Here is a 24412-nt window from a genome sequence, read left to right on the forward strand (position 1 = left end):
GGGCATTTTACGACGGCGGGCGGCGCTTTGCGGCGGCGCTTTCCGGCCTGAAGCCGCATCGCGGTGAGGGCGGCCGGGCAGCGGCTACCGGAGCGCCCGGGGCTGATGCAGAAAATCAACAGGAACGTGGTCCTGGCGGTCCTGTCGCTGACCAGCCTGGTTTTCCTGCTCTTCCAGTTGTGCTACTACAAGTTCTACCTGTCGCAGAAGGTGAGAGAGGGAGCGCTCTGCTCGGCGCCTGGCTGCGTTTCCCTGTGGGCGTTCATCCCGCCCCCGGAATTCCCCGGAGCGGCTCGGAGTGCCGGCAGGGTGGGCGTGGGCCGGGCGGGGAGCCTAGGCCGGTGTCCGGTGGCAGGGGTATAGTCGGGTTTGAGTTCCCAGCCTGGTATCCAAGTCACTGTGTCAGCCAGGGCCGCCCGATTTCTCCCCCAGGGAATGACGCTCCCGCCAGCTTCGAGCCGCCACGGCTTTTAACCCTTTAACAAGTAGCTCTTGTTACTGGGCGACTTTTATTGCCACCGAAGTCGAACGGAGGGGAGGCAGCATCTGCTTGGTGCAGGTTTTCCAACGCTAGTGTGGAGAAGAAAAATTCCAACTTTTTCAGCAGTCGTCTTAGGGCTTTGTGGCTCAGTGCTCCTAATGTGCTGGATGTCACAGTTTAAATCCTCCTTTTATACCTGGAATGCTGTTTGTACCTCTTTTTATACTTGACCTGGAGTGTCCAGGTGAGTGATTTTCTGCAGCAGCAAAAGAAGTGATTGTCACTGTAAATTAAATCCTCTGGCGGCTTTATAGTTTACGGTTGCAACTCTGATTCAACAAAGGAACTCCCTTTATTTTTACAGAAGAACCGTATAGGTTTCCAAGTGTCCTGACTCTTTTTTTGGCTTTTCTTTCCTTATTAAGTGCAGGCAGTGTCAGTGACAGGTGATGCTGCAACCTTCAACTTCTTTCTCACAGTTTCTGATTTTTAAACAACAACTGAAAAATTCTTTGTGCCTTTGAAAAGCCAAAAGCCGAGCCACAAGCTGCCTTGACTCTCTCACGTGAATATGCTGTCTTTAAAATTGAAGTGTCTAGGGTTACACCTGGAAAGATTGAGGCACAGTCCCGCTGTCTTTGCCCCTCTGGTATTTGCCTGTCAGGGTTTGTCATCCTCCTATTTTGCGTTTGCTGGCACATTGGCTTGGAAACCTGAGGCCTCGCCACTCAGTCCTTGCATGTCTGGAGGTCCCTGAGGTTTGGCTTGTCCTTCTAAATATACTTAAGCCACAGCAGTTGTTTATGATTTTACATTCAGAGCTGTAGCTGAGTGACCAGAGGAATAACCCCAGCTATAATCATAAAGTGGATAAATGCTCCTGTATGTCATGTTAAGAAAACAAGGATTCAACTGAAACTTTGGGGGTTTTCTCTTCCCTCCCCTTCTTTTTGTTTTGTTTCCTTGATAGAATGGAGCAGCTTTTTCCAAAGTCAGAGGAAGCCAGTCAGGCCAAGACAGCACTAGATGGGTATGTACAATGTCACTGGTTCATACAGCTCTTTCACAACTCACAGAACTCACTTGGTGCTGCAAATTCAGGGTGCAGTTCTCGTCACGCTTCACTGGCCGCTCTCTGCTTTGTGGGGTAAAGAGATACACTTTGTAACTTTACTCTGTAAAGAGAGTATCAAAACATCAATGGTAAAGAACATGGATAAACAGTTACAGGTTCACAACCTTTGCCGCTGCAGCGCTTAGATATGTTGTTAATGTTTCGGGAAGAACACAGAAGTGTTGATCCAGGGTTTTGAGTCCTTCCAGGCTGAGTGTCGAACAGATTTGGCCGGTTTGCCATGCAGCTTCTTTGTCGGCCTAAGAAGGTCCTGAGTCACACGGTGCTCCTTTGCCCATTCCAGCTGTTTAACCTGCTGGTCAGTGTTCCGTTGCCTGCTTGTGCTGGGTTGTAAAGCCCTTCCCAAGCAGGAAAATGTCTTGTTCACCAGCTGCTGCATTCCAGCCCTCATGGTCAGTGCTGGAGTGCTATTAGGTGCTTGAAATGGGATATTTGTTGTGTCTTGCTTCAGGCTTGGAAGATTGAGTGCAACCAAAACTCTCCTCCTGGGGAATCAGAAGGTCCCCTATGATGTTTGTAGCTAGGATTTGTTTGGAAACAGCTTTACAGAAGACTTTTTGTTAACTGATCTCCCAGTGGAAAAGCAGCACAGATGGTTAAGGAGAAGGATGTGCTGGAAGCAGGCAGCCTTTCGGTTTGGATGCAACATGATAATGTTGCTAATTAGCAGAATGGCCATTTAAAGGCCTGGTTTCTGCTGAGCAAGAGGGAAGGTGCTGTGGTCGAGAACTGTCCCTGGAAAAAATCCAATCCAACTGCTCTGTGGACTGCTTGCTTGTGCCAGGAATGCCTTGCTATTCTTGGAGGTGACACCCCTTGGAGCTGCCTACCAGGTGTGAGGTGTCACGGTCACAGGGGGCTTCCAGTCTGTGGGCAGAGCTCTCCTAAAGGTTGAACTTTATCTTCTGAGATCATCACTGATAAAGGATGCTCCATGATCTTGCCATGTACTGCACTTCAGGCTTTCCTTGGTGTCACTGCAGTGATGTGTCCAAAAGATTAAATATGAACATGTTTCTCTTGAGTTAACATCAAGGCCATGTCTTTCTACAATTATTTATGTTTTTTTTAAACTTAAGTTTCAACTGAAAGCATCTGTTTTCCTGGAGAAGTGATGGGGTGGGGAAGGAGGAGTAGGTACTTTTGCACAGATTTTTTCCTGTTCTTCAGTCTGGTGTGCCAGTTTTAGTCACAGAAGTAATATGAGCACATCACTTACCTTTCAGCTCCGTGTAGCTGAAATCACTATGAGGGTGGCCTCGCTTCTGCCTGTACCACACAGGTAATGCTGCTGCCAAAACTCTGTTGTTGACCCACATCTTGTCTTTGTGTTTTCACACCTCTCTGAAACCAGAGCTTTAAAATTGTTAAATGAAAATGTTACAGCTGAATATATTTAAGTAGCAGGGTGACTGTGGCTGCTGTAAATGGCTTCTGTGTGCCATGGATGTTTAAGTGTGCTTGATTAATGTTCTCCACTGAGCCAAGTTAATAAGCCCTTGCATCAGGCACAGAACCTTCTTGCTGCAGCTTTTAACTTATGCAGTGTTGAGTGCCCTGAGCAGCCCAGAATCCAAATTCTTTGTGGCACTTGCATCCTGCCTTCTCACTCAGTCTCACAACTGTTTGTGAAAGTGGAGTGTACACTCAGAGGATATATTGGGAGATAAGATTTCCTTCTTTCAGTGGGTTGGGGTTTCTTTCTGCCGAAGAGTTTTAATGCAAAGATGGTGTTTCTGTCCTCTGTCAAACAGCACGTGGTTAGGAAGTTCCTAGGATTAATATCCAGTCACAATATTCCAGTGTATTTGATTGATCCTTTGATTCTGGGACTGGTTAATAAAGACATTGAGCAGATCAGAAGCTCTCCTGATGGCCCCAGCCCAGAATGCAAATACTTCTGTGCTCCAAGAGACTTCACTACCTTTGCACTGCTGGACAAAACATGGAAACATGAAGTAAGTGCATGTTTTCAGTTCACATTTGTGTATTTTAATACATCAGCTGTTCTTTGATGTTGTCACTTAATGCTTTCATGTTTGTAACTGAATTCATGTGGTGGTAATATTGTAGGCAGAGGAAACTTTGTTTTGAATTCAAAGTTTTCCATTTACTAGCCTGGGTACATTAGGAGTAATTCATAGCTAAAACTTTTTAGAACCTGCCTGCAATAATAAAAAAACCCACTGGTAGTCAGAATCTATGCCAAAAGGAAAGAAAGAAGGTCTGTTAGAAAGGAAGGAAGAGAACTTTGAGGCAGTAATGTAGGTGCAGCAGTTATAAATCTGGAGTTTCAGGACTTATCAAGAAGGAAATCCAGGTATTGATGTGACAAGTCTGGAAAAATCATCATAGTCTGCTGGTTTACATTTCTTTTAGCACATCCTTGTGCTTCATACTGTTTCACTTCATGTGTTGGTATCTCTGCTTCTCTGTGGTGTTAGGACATTTTTTAATGTCTGTGTTAAAAATACAGGTGTAGCATGTGATGAAGGACAAAATTAAAGCCAAGATTATTTCATCAATTAAGTGTAATCTGGAAATATTTGTTAGATTAATTTTTACAGACTAAAGATACCAGTGGCAAACAGCTTTTTTTTTGTTTTGCTTTTGTTTTTTTTTGTTTTTTAATTATAAAAAAGCAGGAAATGGTCAGTGGCTATTTCACTGAAGAATTTGAGTGAAGAAGGGTGTCACTCTGGGCCTGATCACACAGTTGTTTTACCCAGAGGTGTGAAGGCATTCAAAAAAACTAAGGCTAAAGTTGTGTGAGATCACACTGAGATAAATCCATTTCCCTATTGCTTTGTGTCTCAGTTTCTGTATCATCCAGAGGAGAAGCTGATATGCTTATAAAAACATTTCAAGGGGGGAAATTGAAAGGCTCTTCAGATGCTGATTGGTTTCGTTAAAAAAAAAATAAATTAAAAAAATTAGAATTTAAAGCCAGGATTGAATTCCCTTGATTTGTGGATATATGAAAGCCTGCTACCTTGAGTGCAGTCCTCAGTGTTTGGTGAGATTTTTATTTGCCCCAGAAAAGAAGATTTTGCAGCAATTATTTTTGTATTTTTGGTGTTATTATTTAAGGGCTTAAGAACACCAAATTTGGCAGAACAGTTTTAGAGAATAGTTTGAGAATGCAGGATAGGGTGCTGTGACAAAGAGCAAACCTAATCCAGGTATGTTTTATTTGTTTGTTGTTTTATTTTGTAGTTTGAAGGACTAAATTTCAGACAAGGAAAGGAGGTGTTGGAATAGCTTGTGACTGCGGGTCTTAAAGCTCTCAGAGATTTTTGATTCATTTGTGCTTTAACTTGATTAAAAAAATGAAAGTGGGGAATGGTATGAGTTAATAATAAGCATTTAGATTTCAATTTTTGTTTCTCTAATCTCTAGCCTGCTCTGCCTCCTCTCTTCCTCATTTTCAGGTGGGTCTTTTTAGAACTGCTGAGAAGATGGGATTCCAGTGGCTAAAGATTATAAATAAGGATCCCCGCTTGGATGGGATGGATGACCTGTCTGGGATGGAAATTCCCTTGCACTACATATTCAAGCTGGCATCCCATGCCATTCACCTGGTGGTCTTCTACGAGAGGAGTGGCAATTTTCTCTGGCATGGGCCCCTGAGATTGAAGCAACACATGGACAGAAAGTTTGTGCCTTTCCGGAAACTCCACTTCGGTCGCTACCCTGGGGCGTATGAAAAGTGAGTTCACAACAGGGGAAGGACAAAGCCATCATGGCACTCCTGAAATTGCTTCCTCTCTGTGTAAAACTACTCTCTTTCCTGTAGTCAGGTTCTAAAATTCAGCTCAAGTATGATTCAGACCCCAAAGTGCAGGCTTTGAGAGCATCGTTTCTGAGAAAATGAGAAAAATATTGAGACATTTCACACATCAAAATAAATCTGTTGAAGTTTTTCCTTTAATTTGACCCCATTCTTTTGTCCGTTTAAAACATGGAATCTGCATGAGTTTTGTCCCTGAATGTTTGAAGTAAACTGTGTAAGCTGTTAAATAATCTCACTTTAATCATTATGAAGGCTGAATGATTTTTAATTTTTAAAAGAAAATAGCCTCAAAGTACAGAGTAAAATTCGATTCTTAAGTGCATTTTGAATTTAGACAACCAAATAGCCTGAATTTTAAAATGAACTGAATAACATCTCTGAACAAATTCAAGTAATGAGTCAGTAAAAGAATCATTGATCTGATAAGCTAACTTGGGGTTTGGAAGTGTAAAAATTATTTTTAAACAGAGTTTTGAAATGGGGAATTTGGTGAAGGTTGTATTGCTTTTTTCATTTGTAATTTGTTTTGGCTGTATTTGGACAGAGAGATCACTGCCAGTAGTGTGCATTAAGATTATAACCTGAATTAAAAGAAAAAATGCCATGTGGTTTGTAAAGGAATTAAATAGGGTAATATATTATCTTTCTTTCCATGCAGGCCAGAACTTCTGCTTGTTTCCATTGATGACTTAAAAGTTCAAATTCCAAAAAATCCATCCAGTTTTCTAGAAGAGATGTCCCACTCTAGATTTCTTGAATGTAGGTACAGAGAAGCTCGGGCTTTCTTTCAGGTTAGTGGTAACCAGGTGGTGTCTCTGAGATGAAATGTGTGTTTTCACTGATTGACCCAAACCTAGTAACAGTCCACTGGGTTTTTTTTACCTAAATGGGACTGTTCACATGCACAAGGCTAAATACAGCCCTTGATTCTCATTCCACAGAGCTTACTAAGTGGTAATGAAATCAAAACTTTACCTGAAGATCATGGAGTTTTCAGTTTTTTACTTGTGAGCACATTTTTTTCCAAGAGGGAGCCAACATATCTGGTTCTTACACACCTTTACTGTTAAATGGATCTCATGTAAATTAAACTAAGATCTTGTGTATCTTCATGACTGAAAATTTTCCTTATGGCAGTCAAAGTTTTGAGAAGTGTTTAATTTTACATTTTTGAGCCATGCCCTGCAGTTCCATGTTCCTCTTCTGGTGTATTTGAAATGGTCACATTCCAAAGTGACTGATTTAATTGCTTTTCTGACTGTGTGAGCAGCTAGTGTTTTCACCACTATTCAGAACATTATTTTTAGAATTTTGCTACTTGATTTAGCAGATAAAGAAGTCTGTGCTGTAGTGTTGGGGAGCATTTTGTCCTAACTTGTAAAGGACATGAATCATAAAGTGATTAAGAATTCACAGTTAAGTCCATGGAGCCAGAGTCAGGCCACTGAATCTGAGCTATCTCTGAGTTCATGGAAGGAGGAAAAGGACACTGGAGGCTCCAGTCTTCAGTCATTCAGGTGTTGGGGAAAGGGAGGACCACTCCTGTTCACTCTAGTAGGCTGTAGATCAATATATGGATAGCAGGAGGGTCACAAGAGTGTCCATGTGTTGTCCCTTCATGTATGGAAAAATATAATCCACTTCAGCCTGCAGGCAGGAATCACCACAGGCAGAGAAAACGTGCCCTTAAATGTTTATTGAACTTTGCTGATGCTTTAGCACTGGGACAAGCAGCTAGCACCTGTTTTGTAAAGTTCATTTTGGCTGCTTGTTGCCCAAGAGCTCTTGAAGAAATCCATCTCAAAGCTGAGTGGTTGTTCCATTGTTAGAAACCGGTAACGTTTGCCCAGCCTTCCGTGTCGATTTTGGCTTTGCATGGACAGCAGACCTTGCCACAGTTCTGTCTGGAAGATTTTTGTGTTCACAGTGTTTCTCCTCCTTGGCAGTTTTTCTTAAAACTCAACACCCAGTTCTGACACTTGGTGGCGCCAAATAAATTAATCATGGAGTTCTGAAGGTTGGAAAAGCCTTGATGTGCTGGCAGGGATTGATTCTGTCCACATCTTCCCCCTTGGATTCTGGGAATGGACTTCAGCATGTGCAGGACAAGGGCTCACCGATGTTGCTGCCAAGTGCTGAGAATTAGTGTCTAATACATATTTTCTTATTCTAGTCTACTCTGATTTTTCATTCTGATGGTTAGGAAAAAAAGGAAGGTTGATGATTCAGAGTTTTAATTTCAACTTGTCATTCCAGTGCATGGTCTGAAAATGGACTGTGTATGTAAAAACAGATATTAACCCAGGTATTGGTTAAGTAAATTTTTCCCTAGGACATGAAACAAATGAAGGGACAAGTTTGCTCTCTGACATAAAGTTGCTTACTCTTGCCTTCCAGCTGTATCCTGATGATGCCTCTCTTGATGCAGTGGAATTCAGGAAAAAGGCAAAATCCTTGCTTCATCTGGCTGCTCTGACACTGAATAACTTGGGAGTGAAGTTCTGGCTGAGCAGTGGAACATGCCTCGGTAAAAATTTGTGTTGTGTTGCATTTTTAAACTCACCTGGAACTTTAAACACTTCATCCTCCATTGCTTGTGATGTCAGCAGAGGCCAAACGTAGTGGGTTGGAAGGTAATAACTGTGCTGCAGTAGGCCTTTTTGCTCCTGAAAAGAAGGGTTTTTTTTTTAAAACAACTGAACTGCAAAGATGCTGGACAAATTTCCAGTGAAGCATTTAGTGTTAGCAGTTACCTGTGTTTTGTTCATCCCTGCTAGGAAGTGGTCAACAGTTTCCTAATTTGTGTGACTTGGAATTCACTGAAGTGCCAGTTGGAAAATGCAGTGATGAGCACATATTTCTGCTGCCCAAGTGCACTCTGTTTTTCTTCCCATGCAATTAGATGCTTGTCACTGACTTCTGAAATATAGTTTACATTAATTTGTTTTCTTTCAAAACAAACTTTTAATAAAATGACTGCCCATTAGACTAAGTAGTGCAAGTTTTCAGTTCTGCTGAAGGTAGAAGTGTCTTATCACTGGTGAGGATTCTTTTGTTACTGAAACACTTTGTGAAAACTAGTGTGTGCACATTTGCCATGTATTTATTTAATCCTAGGGAATATAATTTTCTGAATGAACAGTTACTAAAAGATGCCTTAATGAAACAGACAAAAGGATGTCCCACTTTGTGTGTTTCTGCTTTGCAGTGGTGATTGAAAGATGATTAACATCTTGGATGCAGCATAAAACAATGGTTGCAAATCAGAAGCACAGCTGTGGCCCTGTAGCTGTTATTTGCTGATTAGATTTGGGCCCACATAAAGAATTTTAATTTCTTTTTTTTTTTATATAAATGCATTTAAATTAGGAAACTGAAGATATTTTATCTTCATTCTCTCTCACATTCTTGACTTTCTGAAGAGAGAGAGATGACTGTAAGTGCAGTAATACTTGTTTCCTTTGATGTGGTTTATCCCATACTAAAAAAGACAAAAGTCTTGTTTATGCCTTCACTCAAAAGACTTTTGCCTGGTGATCTTAGGACAGTTCATTTTTGTGTTGCTTTAGTTCTGCTGAATTCATGTTCCTGAATTAACTAGTTTGGGATTTTTCTGTTTTGCTTTTTCCCCTCTCAGGCTGGTATAGGCAATGCAATGTCATTCCTTACAGCAAAGATGTGGATTTGGGAATCTTTATAAGGGACTACAAAGCAGATATCATTCCAGCCTTTCAGAAAGCAGGGTTGCCACTGAAGCACAAATTTGGCAAGGTACAGAGAAAATGAACATTTTTTTTTCATGTGTATATCTGTAGATTTGTAACTTTGACTTCAGTTGCAGAAGTGTTTAATAAAGTTTTAAAATAATGCAGAGTTACTATGTTTTCTTCAGTTAGAATAGAAGCCACCCTGTATATCTGATGAAAATTAATTTGTTTTCTGCTGGCATAAGTTGCTTTGTATTTTTATGTGTATATACAGCGTGTATTTTTGTCTTCCAGGTGGAAGACAGCTTGGAACTCTCTTTTCAGGGAGAAGATGATGTGAAGCTTGATATTTTTTTCTTCTATGAAGAGGATGACCACATATGGAATGGAGGAACTCAGGCCAAATCGGGCAAGAAATTTAAGTAAGAACTGGATTTGTACCACTAGACAGAAAAAAATTGAACAAGCCAATGTTTACTGATGGCATTTTGTGTGCTGTTGCCTGGCAAAATCTGTGCTCTTTGTGGAAATGTGGATGTCAGAGGGCAATCAGTGGAGATTCTGCACTCTGAGACCAGTGAAGCAGAGAGAGAACAGTCCTGTGCCTTACTAGAGAGTAAATGTCAGATCTCTTGTGAAATCAAAGGCAGGGCTGGCATATCATGTATCAAGCAGATCTTATCTGACTGTGACAGGCTCCTAGTTATAGAAACACCCAAGGTGAGACAAAGACTCTAAAACAGTGTTCATTGCACAATCTAATTTTGTAGTAGAAGATTAATCCTTAGGCATCTGTCTTGATGAGGAAATCCTATGGCAAAAAGTCTCAACTCTCATTGCACAGAAAAACTCACAATTTGGGATTTTGAGGTAGCAATTTAGAATACTGGGTTGACTGTAGTCAACAATTCCTGCAGGCCTCACTGTTCATGTTCTGAAAATGGAATTTTGAATAGGATCCTGTGTTTCTTGTTTCACACCTTTCAGTATTAAATCAGCAAACAAGCTGCCCAATCAACTCAGCAAACTGAATATAGGTTTTGATACTTAGATTTATTTATTTCTATCACATGCCTTCATTCAGAAGGAGATAGCTGCAGACAAGTCGAAAACCTTGTAGACTTCTATAGGATTTTGGTATCTTTCATATTTTCCCTGAAATGTATTTGTTTGTATTTAGCTAATGGCAATTTAGTGAGAATTGTCATCCAGTTGGAGATAATGCCCAAATTCTTCTCTTAGTTATCTTCATTCTGAAGTGATAAATAAAGACTGGGAAAGATATTTTGATAACCAGCTTCAACAGGCATATATAGAAATAGACCAAACAAAGAGCTGTTGGAATCTGCCCACAGAAAATGTGCTGTGTAGCAAAGTATATTTTTTTAGAATATGGCAGCAGTTCCAGTTTTCATATGTGGTGCATTCTGAAAAGCAAGCTGACCAATAAATTACTTTCCTTCTCTGTGCTCCTGTTGCATCTAAATTGCAGTAGCAATTTCCATGCCAATGGAGTTGACACTGCTCCTTCAAAATTCTGTCAAACCTTGGCTACTTGAGAGATGTTTTTCCCCTTTTTTTTTCATAATGACTGGTCTAAAGTATCTTCCATCTTCCACAAAAGTCTTTTCTGTTCTTGTAGCCTCGTACTTATTTTTGGTGGTAGCTTATTAAAAGTTCCAAATGTAGCTTTTTAGTTCAGTAATAACTTTGCTTAGGCATAGCATCATAAGGAAGCCAAGCCTCTAATTCTGAGCTGGTGTTTCTTGGTTTAAAACACACAGAAAAGGAGCAGGAAAACTGCTTGTTTACCACCATAAAGGCCCTGAGCCATGACATGTTCAGAATGCTTAGCCAAGTAATTCCAGACATATGTTATTCCAAATACATCCTCAAAAAGAGAAAAAGAAGATCCAGCATTTGTTGCTGTGAGATGTGGGAGCGCTTAGCATGCTTAATGTGAATACATGCAACACCAGAATGACCCTCAATTTTGCTTACTCTCCAGCCCTGTCAGAATTTTTGAGGAAGGCAAAAGTGAGGGGGTCAGTCAGAAGAGAAAGGACTGTTTGCTCATGATGAATCCTAATCCACTCTAACAATTTTAAAGGAATTATAGTGTCAGAAGAGATGTTGATTGCTACTAGGTCATCACAGAGGAGGGGTAGAAGTTATCTTCTAAGATTAAAACTGAAAGGTAGAAGGTGTTTTCTTCAGAAAGCTAATATTTGCACAGGCATATTTTCTTTCTATATGTCTAAATTAGAGGGTGGAGAACTAAAGCATTTCTCAATGAGCCCCTAAAATATTTCTGATAGTAATTTTTAGCCTCCGTTTCCTTCCAGAGCTGGTTTCTAACCCTCAAAGTCTGGCTGTGTGGTTTGCATTCCCGTGTGCACAAACACTTCCTCAGCATTCCTGACACAAGCATCTTTTGCAAATTTAATATTGGACAGTTGCATTCTCCAGCAATGAGTATCTACAAAAACTGAGTCTGGGAATCAAATCCACACTGTATAATCCTTAAAGTGAGTTAATTCTGTAGGTTTTTAACAAAGAGGACTCGTGTAAGAGTTTAGTTGAATCAGCAGTCTCTGGATATATATCAAAAAAAATGCTTGATCACTTTGTTCTTTCCCTCCACTTAAGGCATGAAGCAAAATTGTTTCATTTTCTCATATTGTTTGCTGAGAGCATAGAAATAAAATTAACTTCATACTTGAAACAAGATGGAGAGGGCAGTTCTAGTTCATCATACAAATGTACAAACCTTTTTTGAAAGGGTGAATTGCTTATGGTTTCATTTTAACCTGTGAAAAGGAATTTTAGGAATACTTTTTTTTTAAAAAAAATTTGTGTGCAAGTCTTCAGAACTTCAGAAGTGGGAGTGATCCTCTGCAGGAATAGTGGGTAGACTTTGGTATTGTTTAACACCTCGACTCTGACACTATAGGATGTGATTCTGGTCAAGCTGTGAAATTCACCTGTGAACTGCCACTGCTGTAAGCATGTATCGCCCTCACCTTTCTAAAAAGTCTAACTATTATGTCCCATTTGTAACAGGCAAGGCAGAGGCAGGGACTCACCTATAGGTGGCAGAATGATGTGAGTGCAAGCCACAAAAGAATTAGGAATGATCCTTCCTAAGCACATGAAGAAAATGTTCACCAGTTACTGCTGATAACACCCTCGTCCATTGTGTAAGAATAAAAACAGTATAAATGCAACATGGCCACTTGCTGCAGCTGCTTGCTTTCTCTTTGAGCTTACTTAGGGGTACATTCTAGCCTTCTACCAGTGACCATGCCCTTTTGTTCTGGCACAGGTATCTCTTTCCCAAGTTTACTCTGTGCTGGACTGAATTTGTGGAACTCAAGGTCCACGTGCCCTGTGAGACTCTGCAGTACGTGGAGGCCAACTACGGCCCGGAGTGGAAGGTGCCTGTGAAGACGTGGGACTGGAAGAGCTCACCCTTCAATGTACAGGACAATGGAGTCTGGCCTATTGATGAGTGGGACAATGTCATCCAAATCTACTGACCCCTGGTGTGTGACAGAGCCTGTCCCCAGAACTGTCAGTTTGTGACTTCCCAGTGCCCAAAGGCACTGACATCCATTCCCCTTGTAACACCCCATGTGTTTCCTAAGGAGACGTTTCCCTCCCTTTGCTTAACAGGTATTTTCTTCACCTTCATCGTGCTTTTTCCAAGTGGTTAAAGGAGAAGATGAAAAGCAACTGGAGGGAAGGGAAGTTGAAAAAAAAGCTGCACAAAGGGAGTAGAGAGGACTGCAGTGGACTTACGGGCAGTTGACTCTTTAAATGTAAACAGTGGCCAGGTGGCTTCAACATTCCTGGGATCATCAACACTTTCACTGTTCAATTCTCAAGCTTGAGAGAAGGTTAGGATAGGAAAATCTCAGAGAAGTTCCTCATTTTTCAAAGGAGGTTGAGTGACTGTTTAAATTCAAGGCAGCAGAGTTATGAGTACCTCAAATATGCTTGATTTGAGAGTGGTACATCCCTACTATGAGCAGTGGGTTGGTCTTGGGAGTGGAGTGTTTCTGTGGCACAGAACCCATGTGACCACCTGCTTTACATCTAGGAGGTAGCTGGTGATGGTGTAACACTAAGTGAATGGAAGGAGAAACAATTCACATTGGACATTTTTCAATTTGTTCTTCTTTAAGAGTGTGAAGGTGCATGCTTCTGGGACAGCTTCACCATGAAAAGAAATAAAATTCCAGTTTTAGTGTCCCAGTCCTCGTGTTCTCCCTGTGAAAGGTTTGACTGGTTTTTAGGAGATTGCAGCTATCCCTGCTTTCCTGCAAGTAGATAGAAATGGGGGTTATTCACAGTTTTCTGTTTCACAGAACAGAGGCTTCTCTCTGAGGGGAAGGAGAAATGTGTACAAATACCAACTGTTCCAACAAATTTGCATCAGCAATCCTGCCAGTGCTTTCAGTTTCAGTTTCTCCTGCCACTGAAACACCGGAGTAAATGATTCAGCTTCTTGCAACAACTTGTCAGGCTGGCTCTTGAATCGGATGGTAATTTGTTTGCTCTGCCTTGTTAAGAAGAGAGAGATGTAAAGTCTTGCTAACACCATTCACTTGCTAAAGTAACCATGACATCATAAGGGATAATTTCTCAGGTAGAATTTTTTTTTGTACTTCTTCCTTAAAATGGAAAAAAATAAGTGAATGTCCTTGTGGTTTTCATGTTCATTACTCTGTTATCTTGGTGTAATAACATGCAGTAAGCCTGTGAGTTTTACAGATGTGATAAATGTTTAAGAGAGAAAGAAAAGATGCTCTCAGAAAATTAGAATCTGTCAAATTTTTGACTTTGTAGATGAAAAGACTAATGAAAAAAAAATGCATGTCCATGAAAGGGAGGATGTCTTGAATAGTTGATTATACCTGTAAGGTATTCTTCAGGTTAAAATGTTTTCTCTTCAGAAGATACAAGTGTGTATTTAACACTGATTAAAAGGAGAGTCTAATTTGCAACTTGAGATGCTGTTTCATCCTTTGTTTTGTCATCTTGGGCTGCATGTAACACACTTCACTGCAGTTACCATGACATTATGCACAGAGGAAAATCCTGAAATGTTTATTACACTGCTTATTGACCACCTGTCTTTGAGCACTTATTTTTAATAAAGGTACAACAAATATACTCAGAAAAAGCAGATGCTCACACGAAGCAGAAAGGATCCTTCAGCTGCACAAACAGATTGCACACTGCACATTTCCTGTCACTCTCTGTGCAGAGCTCTGGCCACAGATTTCCTGCTTGGACACAGATTGGGTGCCCAGGAGTGGTGTGACTGTCATGGAACTGCTGCTCTTTGGGGGTACATCATGAGGCTGAAGCTTTCACATTCCCACAGAAACAGCTGGATTGAGGCATGCTTCCTCTTAGGTTCCTCTGAATTGCCTCATCTGAAATGGGTTCTTAATTCTTTGTTATCTTCTTAACTTACTAACTGCCTTCATTTTGGAAGTGCTCTGGAGAGGAGGGTAATTCCTAAATCCTCCTAATGGTCTTAAGCAACCCACATGCAAAGTCCCTTGGCTTCCCTGTGGCAAACAAGGTTTTTCATGTTATTTATGTGCAGCTGTTAAAGACAGAAAAGTGTTCAAAGCTCCAGAATAATGGTGAGGAAAGACTGAAGAAATAGCATTGCCTGAAGAGAAGGGACCATAAAAGGCCATTTTTGAAAGCCATAAAAGATGGTTACAAGAAAAGGAAGGGATGCCTGTGCTCCCTTTCTGTGAGTAGTAGGAAATAGAAGTGAACGTGTGGAATGCAAATTGATCCAACTGCGTAGAAACTGGAGTATTTAACATGTGGAAATGTGTAAAACCTGTGACTTTGGAGGTCTCTGAGAGCACATCAGGCAAATGCCAACCAAGGCTAGCTGTAGTTAAGGACTGGCTATAGTTAATCCTATCTTCCCACTGGAGGGAGTTTCTATTTCCCGTGATTCTGTAGTGTTCTACAACTTTCTGCTTTTACAAAGTGGAAATTGGAATCATTGTTTGTATACGGGCTTAAGGAAGGATCTATTTCTGAAATCAGACACTGGAGCTCACGCTAGGAGCGATGGTGAATTGCCACTGGAAATGAGAGAAAACTGCAGTGTCTTGAGCACTTGAAAAAAAAAGTGATTGTTTGCAACAAAAGGGTAAATACAGCTCTTCCAAAAAAAGTGTGTCTGAGCCAAACTGAGGCTGCAGAACAATCATGGGATGGACAATGCTTGACTGCACAAGGCTGGGGGTCTGAGGCAGGAGAGGATCCTGGAAGCACAGGTGAGTCTTTCTCTGCTGTCCAGATGAAAAAGCAGTAGCTGGTCTTGTTGTGCCCTTGCTGTTGAAGCAGAGCCTGGGAGATGCTGTTGCTGGTGCTTGCATCCTTTGCTGCTTTAGAATTCTCTTGAAGTTTGAAGTCTGTCAGCTTGAGAGAAAACCACTCTGCTTTGCACTGCCCATTGTAGTTGTGTGTTTTGCACAGATGAATGTGTAACAACACAGACACTTCCAATCCTTCCAAGCACTGGCTTGTCACAGTACAGTGGCTCCCAGGGCTGTGGTTCTGTTCTTTTTTACTCTCCAGCAGAATTCTCTGAGTTCACACTCAGTTCAGGGAGCTCAGGGGCAACTGCCTCATTGCTCAGGCTTGTTTTCTTTTCATGTGTTTCTATCACACTATGAATTGCAGAACAGAACAAGGGAACTTGAGAAACATTGTGCAAGGACATCAAAGTCTGCCTGGTACTTGTGTTCACTGGTCTACATCAGCTGTTTTGGCAAAGTGGCACCAGAAGACAATTTACACCAGCTGATAATCTTGCTTAATAGCACTGTGTTTCCTCAGTTCAGCCATTTCTGTTCCTTCCACTTCAAAACCAGGATAAGCCAAGTGGCTCTCTTTGACATAAAGCAAATAATTACAGCGCCTTTCACCCATCGACTTCCTGTGAGAAAAGTCAAAACTCTTGAGTAAAGCAGCTTCCACAAGGAGCTACTGTTGAACTGTGTGGCCTCTGTTCTTGAGCTGACTCTAGCCCTTCTCTATCACTGTCACTGTCCAGAGCAGTGTCTCAGGTTGGGGCAGCAGGAGCATTTTCTCTTGGAAATTCTGTGTGTTTGCTCTTTGGGCTGCTGTAATCATCTCACATTGTCAGCATTCAGGCTCAGCTGCCTGTTGGTAACAACCTTTTCCAGCTGCGCTGGAAGAGGGATTTCTGAACAAACATGGGAAGGGAGAGAAGATTAAATAGGGAACAGCCAGTAAAGACAGGAGCCAGACCAGGCTGTTGGGTTTTGCGTTTTCTCTTTTTGTGGTTTGCTTTAATTAATAATTTTTTTTTTAGGAAGCCAAGATACATTTGTGTCATGTGGAAACAGGTCCCTCCGTCCCACCAGACATCTGTTGTCTTATTGCCTGGGAAAAATTTTCTTTATTGTCATGGTTTCAGCTGAGACAGAATTAATGTTCTTCTCAGTAGCCAGTGTGTTGCTGTGGTTTTGGATTCAGTATCAGAATAAATGTTGTATAAATGATGCTGTATAAATGATGTTGTATAAATGTACTCTAAATCAAGGACGTTTCTCATGCTGTACCAGTGGGCAGGTGCATAAGAAGCCATTGGAGCAGGTGAGCTGAACAAGCCAAGGGTTTCAGAGAATATCATGCTCTGGTATAAAGTGGGGGGAGTTGGCTGGGAGGGCTGATCACTGCTGGGGGCCGGGATGGGCATCAGCCTCTGGGTGATGAGCAAACTGTGAAAGTCCCCACTTTCTCTTGGGGTTTGCTCTCTCTCATTATTATTGTTATTATTGTTGTTGTTGTTATCAGCATTGTTAGTATTTTACTTTGTTTTCAGTTATTGAACTGCTCTTAACTCATGAGTTTTGTGGGTTTTCCCTGATTATGCTCTCCATCCCTCTGTGGGGGTAAGAAGTGAGCAGATTATACCCCTGTACCCCCTACTTAAGTGATACTGTGGGTTCTCCTGCATTATTTGGAAGAAAATGAGGTGTTTTTTCCCTTGGAATGTGTCTTCTCAGCCCCAAGGTCTGACATCCTCTGGAGCAATGCAATGTAGCCTCCACTCCTCCAAAACGAGGTGTGCTGCTCCGTGCTTGGAAAGAAAAGTGTGTTTCTGTGACTCAGTCCCTGCAGAGACAGTGAGAAGGATGTTAGTATGGCTTTTGGCTTGACTTGGAGGTGTTCTTGGATGGTGTTGTTTTGCTCTGTGATCCTCATGAATACATGTAAGAGGATAAAGTAGGTTGGGAAAGACCTCTGGGGTCATCAAGTCCACCCTGTGACTGATCACCACTCTGTCAGCCAGACCAGAGCACTGAGTGCCACATCCAGCCTTTCCTTAAACACCGCCAGGGACAGTGACTCCACCACCTCCCTGGGCAGCCCCTTCCAAAGTCTGATCACCCTTTCTGTAAAGAATTTATTCGTAATGTCTAATTAAACCTCCCCTGGCCCAGCCTGAGGCCGTTCCCTCTCCTCCTGTCCCTGTTCCTGGGAGCAGAGCCCGATCCCCCCCTGGCTGTCCCCTCCTGGCAGGGACTTGTGCAGAGCCAGAAGGGCCCCCTGAGCCTCCTTTTCTCCAGGCTGAGCCCCTTTCCCAGCTCCCTCAGCCCCTCCTGGGGCTCCAGCCCCTTCCCAGCTCCGTTCCCTTCTCTGGGCACGCTGCAGCCCCTCAGTTCCCTGTGCTGAGGGGCCCAGAGCTGGACACGGCACTCGAGGTGTGGCCTCAGCAGTGGCAGCACAGGGACGGGCACTGCCCTGCTCCTGCTGCCGCCCCACGGCTGCCACAGCCCAGGGGCCATCGGCCTCTTGGCCACCTGGCCACCCCTGGGCTCGTGTCCAGCTGCTGTCACCAGCACCCCCAGGGCCTTTCCCAGCTTGCCAGCCCCTCTGCCCCAGCCTGGAGCTGCAGGGGGTTCTTGTGAGCCAAGGGCAGGACCAGGCCCTGGCTGTGCCTCACCCCCATGACCTCATCCCATGGATCCAGCCTGTCCAGACCCCTCTGCAGAGCCCTCCTGCCCTCCAGCACAGCCACACTCCCACCCAGCCTGGTGACATCTACAAATTTGTTAATGGTAAACTCAATCCCCATGTCTCCAACATACCCGGAAACTCAGGAACACCTCCAATGGAGGAGTTTGGGGCCCATCTCCATCAAACACCCTCCATGTGCTGCCTGTAGCCACCTGTGATGACTTTCCTGCACTTCTGATGCCTTTAGCCTCTGGCTGTTTGCTGCAGCCACTTCTCTGTGTTAATGATGCTTCTGTAATTCATTTGGTATTTAATTAGTAAAAGTGTCTGTTCTTGCTTGCTGAGATAAAGCTGTTGCTGAGGTCAATGTGCTGAGACCATTGTCAACCTCTTCCTTGCTGGTCTTATCCAGCCACTTTGCTGCAAGCAGCTAATGAAGTCAGACAATTAATCTGCTGCCCCTCAGCCCTCCAGGGACCTGCCTTTCCCTGCAGCACAGCAGAGGTGTTCTAACCTCTGAGTAAAGGTCCACAGTATTTCCTGTGAACAAGACAAGGAAAGACCCAGAAAATATTGCTACCTGTTCTTTGACCACCAAATCCTCCAATACCTCCCAATATGACTTCTGAAACGCTCTGATTGTTATTCAGTCCTCATGAATGTCTCATCTTTCAGGCTGGCATGAGGCTAGTTGAAGCCTGGAGATGGGTACTTTGGATTTTGGCTGGAGTGGTGACCAAACTGCTCCATCTCCCATCTCACTTTTTGAGGCAAGGGCGTTTCATGGAAACTTCCAATGAAGTGATACTAGGCTTTACCACCAGAGCCACACAAGCCCCAATTTCACCTACAAATGAGCCTGAAAAGGAGGAACCTGTTTGAAATGGGGCTAATGAAGCTTCTATAATGGTCACCAGTACTCATGTTGAGGGCTGGAGTCCTTAAAAGGTGTGAGAGAGAGTCGTCCTTACCTGTGGCATTAATTGTTGTGTTACTCCACAGCACTACCAAGGACTAAGGTAGAAATGCAAAGACCTGCCAGGATGCTTTCTGTCCTGCTAAGGTCCTTCTGCCAAAAAACCCTCATAAAAGTGTGTGCAGCAATGGCATCTGGAAACAACAGATGATACAGATTAAGTGACTTTGTAATTGTGCTGGCTGTCAAACCATGGATGGCCTTGTGTTAGTTAATTGTTTTTGTGTGGCTGTCTTTCTCTGTTGCTCTTCATCTAAAGGGAACTGGAAAAGGATTTTCTGAATCTCAATTAGAGTGATAACCTGAATAATGCCCCAGGTCTAGGCAGAAATGGGTATCCCACTCCTGGAAAGGCAGCACTGTCTAAACAGAATGGCCTTGGTGTGTTCCCTGCAAACACTGCAGGTGCTGGGGAAAAAAGAGGGGGAAAGGGTGAGCACCAAAGGGTGCTTTAATAGTTTTCTGTGCTTCTTCAAGCCTGTTTTACAGCAAAATGTCTGACTATAGCCTGTTTGAAGAATGAGGAGGAAGAGGAAAACTGACTGGGGCTTGGGAGTCCATAATTTCATATGTTAGCAGCCGTGTTTTTGTTACGTGAGAAAGTGGAAAAACATGAAATTGAGGGAAATGTGTATAAACTACTTTTCCTGTTCTGATCCTTTGTTGGTGCAAAGAGGGAAGGCTGCTGAAGCCAGGCCAGCTGCTCTGGTTTGCACTGGAAAGGACAAATCCAAACCACCCACCAGGTGGGCATTTCTGCCCTGTGGATCAGGACCGCAGCTCTAACACTGACCAGTCACAGCTGGGAGGTTTCAGGCTATTCTTCCTTGTCCTCCCCAGCCCTCCCCCACTTCTCCCTGGTCCGTCTTCCATCCCAGAGACCTGGGATACAAGCAGGGACCTTAATTTATAGGGGGAAAAAAATGTCAGTGCTGACAGGCAGAGCAGTGGAAGTGGAAATGAGTTGTGCTGATAAGCCCTTCTGACTGTATTTTATTTTACTGAGGTTCTTAACAAACAATCTCTATGAAATGCAAACCTGGCTTATCAGGCTAATGCAGATTGTCTGAAATCCTTATCTCCATGGGCCAGTTAGCTGGAGTGATTCCCTTTTCACAAGGAATAGAGAATGAAGAGCTGCACACAAGCCTCCCCCCACCCCCTTCCAATCACTGCCTTTTACTGGCAGTGAACCGAAGGGCTCTGATTTCCAAACTCATAAATAACGCAGGGCCCCAGAGCTGAGCTGGCCTGCGCTCCCAAACAGTTGTTCAGCTGCACAGGGAGCCAGAGTCAGCCAGGAGGGGCCCGGGGGCAGGGCTGGGCAAGGGAGAAAGGGAAGAGCCCCAGGTTTGTTGCACCTTTTAGAGAACGGTCAAGGTTTAAGCTGACAGCTAATGCTGGAGCATCCCAACCTCCCCACAAGACATATCCCTCCCTCTCACCACTGCGAGCAGACCTTGACACTTGAACATGTTTCCTTGGCATGATTTTTGCTCCATGACTTTACCTTCTGTCTGCTGGGGAGGAGCTGCTGCTGTTTGTATGTTGAAGATTTATCGTGAGAAATGTTCCCGCTGCTCAGGAGTTGGTTTTTTTTCCCCTTCATTCTGTTTGTGCTGTCTGTGTATTTTCTGTGCCTCATGAGGGTCAAGTTTGTGTGCCTGGGGAATGGATGGCAGTTAAATAACTCTGCTGCTTTTTCTGGGGACAGAAGCATGTAAAAAGGGTACCAGCAGCTGTGAGGAAATGTTTTTCTTCTGGCTGCTAAGCCTCTGGGGAATATATATAAAAGTTCCTCTCTGGGAACATGATGGAGTAAACAGATGCTGCTGTTGTCTCTGCTGTGTGTGATCTGTGGAAATGTTCTCCTATCCTGGGACACCATGAGATGCCAGATGATCTGTGCCAGGTCCTAGCCCTTCAATTCCTGTACTGAAGTAACAAACCCAAGTGAAGGAGGGGCCTGACTTTTACCCACCAGCATGTGCAAGTTCCTTTCACATCTATTTTCCATCTTGCTATTTCGAATGCTTTTCTGATCAGGAGACAAGGGTCTAGATTCAACAATCATGAGGTGTAAGGAGGCCTCACAGAGATACAGCTGTACAGAAAAATAGGGCTCTGCAGGAAACAAGCTTCCCACACCACAGGGCACAGAGAAATTCTGGTGGTGTTGCTGTTGGTTCCTTGTTCCTCTTGCATCTGGGGAGATGCCAGCATGAAGGATTAGTTTAGCAGCAGAGATTATCTTTCCCAAAGCAGGAGAGCTTGTGTACCCCAGGATGCAAGACTTATCTCTTTCTGTAGATTCTTCTTACCCCCTAAACCCAGGAATATTAATTACACCAAAGCATGGAAATATCTTGAAGACACCTCTGCCATGGAGAGGAGCATGGAGACACCACTGCCATGGACACCTTGGACACCTTTTTGGACATCCCACAGGTCCAGCCTGGCAGGTCAGCCAGCAGCTGGCAGGGGTCATTGTTTCCAGGCAGCACAGAGGCCTGAAGAGTGAAAGGACATTTCTCTGTGTTACAGCTCCCTGGGAAAAAAAAAAGCCAACAACCCACTCAGTGGTGATGACTGTGAACACACAATGAGTCCTCTGGTGGGTGCTTCTCAGCCTTGGTTCTTGTGTTTTTTACCCCAAGTCAGAAGCATTTCCCCTGATTGTGAAGGAAAATTTGGATGAGCAAACAGGCAGGATTACTTCACTCCCTGCAACCTCTCTGTTTTACTAGGGCACTGTGTTCCATTGCTCATTCACAGTGGGTAGGAGTAAGGAAGACACACTGAGCTGTAAATCTGTTTAGGTGGTGTCTGTGAATGGCAGCTGTCAGCCAGGTCTTCAGAGACAAACGCAGCAGTCTGAGTCACAAGTCAATATGTAAAGCATCTCCAGACAGTGCTCTGAGGATGGAGTGTGCTCCTGAAAACAAAGACCCACAATTAGTCTTGGGTGATTATATTGCAGCATTTCTACTGGGGTGGGGGGGAATAAATTTAGTTGTGTCTCTTTTCTTCTAGGAAGTCCAATTTTAGTGTCCTTGGAAAGTTCTAAAACCTTTTAGATTTGCCCACCTTACAGATGTCCCTGTGTATAATGAGAAAAAAAACCCAAAAAATCCAAATTCTTCCTCTTTCCCTTGTTTGATGTGAATGTGTGTGGGATGGTCCAGCTTGCACTATCTGGTTTTTCTCCTGAGCTGAAGATCTCTGTGGCCCCATTTCTTTCCATTCTAGAGCTCCCATGTTCCTCAGCTTGGAGTTTCAACCCTTCATCACGGGTGGATGCTTGGGGTGCAGACCTGCTTCTGTAGAGACCAGCAGATGTTGAATACATCTTGCCTTGCCAGGACCTGAATTTCACCCATCTCTCACTCCTTCTGGGAGAGCTGCACTCAGCCCCAGTGGTTGCCCTTATGTGGAGCTGTTTTGTAGTGTGTTCAGGGAGCTGTGGCATGTACCTGTCCTTTCAGGTTGTTTTTTTTTCAGCCTGCCTGCTGGATTTTTACAGGAGAGTTTGCTGCTCTCCCTTATGAGAACAGGAATCATTTAGCCTGGAGAAAAGGAGGCTTGGGGAGGGAGCACCTTATTTTTCTTTCAATTACCTGGAAGGATGCTGGGGATTGATCTCCTCTCCCAGGTGATGGGACAAGAGGAAACAGCCTTAACTTGTGCCAGGGGAGATTTAGATTGGATACCAGGAAAAAATTCTCTTCTGAGAGCTTTGTCAAGCACTGGAACAGGCTGCCAAGGGAAATGGTGGAATCAGCATCCCTGGAGGGATATAAAAGACTTGTAGATTAGGCACTTAGGGACATGTTTTATGGTGGACTTGGCAGTCAATGGCTGAGCTTGATGATCCTAGAGCTCCTAGAGCAAGGGTTGGGCCTGGTTTGTTCCCAGCTGAGTGAGGCACCGGGGAACTTGTGCTTTAGGTCCTCGCATGTGCAGGACCCTTCCACCCAGCTCCTTTCATAGCAGATCAGGATGGGCCCCACTGAACTGGCCACAGGAACCTGGGAGGAGCCACACAAGCTGGCCCTTTTCAAAGGTGATGGCTGTTCCTGATAATGCCAACTGGCTCAGCCTGCATTTCATCTTCCTAGCGACTAATGCAGACAGATCAATTAGGGACTGCACACAAGGAGCTGCAGCTCCTCAACCCTCCCCCAGATAATAATAAAAATTTGCCCCTGCTTTTCTCCTTCCTTGAAGTCCCCAGGAGAGTATTAGCTGGTGCTGCAGGTGCAGCCGCCCTGCAGGGTGGTGAGAGCAATGAATAGTAAGGTTTTTAGCTCAAGCACACTAAGGCTGTTCAGCAGCCATTGGATAATCCTCTGTTAATCAGATTATGTAAATTACTACTTCAGCATCCCTATCCCATCTCTTGTCCCCCTGCTCTCCAAGCTGGAAATAAAAGGCACTCTAAAAAAGAACATTTAAACTGCAAAAAGGCAGCACTGCTGAAAGGGGTGGGCAGAGGGTGTTGGGATGAGGAGCAGGGGAGCAGGGCTTTGTTTCCATGCAGGCAGGCAGGCTTTCTGCCCTGGCCAAGCAGTGGGAGACACCAGCAAACCAAAGGTCAGGAGTGGGTGCTGCCTCTGCATGAACAGTGCCTCGGTGCTGGGCTGGGGAGGGCAGTGCTGGAGCCCTCCTGGAGGGTAGCAGCTTGATTTGGATAGCACCTGATGAGCTGGAAGAGAATCCCCAACCTCCTTGGAGCACAGAGACCAGAAGTGTTTGGACAATGCTCTCAGGCACATGGTGGGGCTCTTGGGGAGAGTGCTGTGCTGGCCCAGGTGTTGGGGCTGATGATCCTTGGGGGTCCCTTCCAACTCAGCTCATTCCATGGTTCCTGCCTCTTACTTTGCATTCATGGTGTGTTACGGCTTTGTTCATTCACAGTGGAAAGCCCAGCACCTCAAACAAGGTTTGGTTGAGAGATGCTGTCACCAGCCTGGATTTAGCCCCTGAGCACAGCAACAGAACTGAAGGAAGGGACAGTTTACCAAAAATAATCTGTACCTGCAAAGCCTGGACTTGCATTGGCCCAAACCTGCTCTTGTGCTTTAGTGCAGGCGAGGTAATCACCTCCTCTGGCTCTGAATTTGGTTTGTGTCCTCCTGAAATATGTGCCAGGAGCCCAAGCAGTCACACCAGAGCTTTCCTCAAGTTTGACCATTGCTCAGAACATGGCTTATGGCTCTCACTTGGTCTCTGAGGCTGTCACATTTTTCATCCAAGGAGAACTGATGGCATTTTTTTTACCAACTGA

At 43.8% G+C, this 24412-nt stretch overlaps 1 protein-coding gene across 2 annotated transcripts; it reads left to right on the plus strand.

Annotated features, from left to right (window-relative positions):
* Positions 1 to 17: 17 nt before the first annotated feature.
* Positions 18 to 14130, plus strand: FKTN (fukutin). 2 transcript variants are annotated; one of them, XM_015615437.1, is made up of 10 exons: positions 18 to 210; positions 1452 to 1511; positions 3371 to 3574; positions 5048 to 5325; positions 6068 to 6200; positions 7807 to 7936; positions 9047 to 9180; positions 9411 to 9538; positions 12442 to 12661; positions 12792 to 14130. In XM_015615437.1, the coding sequence occupies exons 1-9, from the start codon at positions 106 to 108 to the stop codon at positions 12653 to 12655; spliced, it is 1386 nt and encodes a 461-aa protein (XP_015470923.1). In that variant the 5' UTR covers positions 18 to 105; the 3' UTR covers positions 12656 to 12661; positions 12792 to 14130. The 2 variants fall into 2 exon arrangements, with proteins under 2 accessions (XP_015470923.1, XP_015470922.1); XM_015615436.1 differs by having other exon boundaries at positions 12442 to 14130.
* The last annotated feature ends 10282 nt before the right edge of the window (positions 14131 to 24412 follow it).

Source organism: Parus major, chromosome Z (assembly GCF_001522545.3).
Source record: "Parus major isolate Abel chromosome Z, Parus_major1.1, whole genome shotgun sequence".
Classification (NCBI taxonomy): domain Eukaryota; kingdom Metazoa; phylum Chordata; class Aves; order Passeriformes; family Paridae; genus Parus; species Parus major.

Excerpts from the sequence above, each read along its gene's own strand:
- FKTN (XM_015615436.1), top strand. The coding sequence starts at position 106 with ATGCAGAAAATCAACAGGAACGTGGTCCTGGCGGTCCTGTCGCTGACC. Across the intron at positions 211-1,451 it reads AGTTCTACCTGTCGCAGAAG|AATGGAGCAGCTTTTTCCAA; the intron begins GTGAGAGAGGGA and ends TTTCCTTGATAG. Across the intron at positions 1,512-3,370 it reads GCCAAGACAGCACTAGATGG|CACGTGGTTAGGAAGTTCCT; the intron begins GTATGTACAATG and ends TCTGTCAAACAG.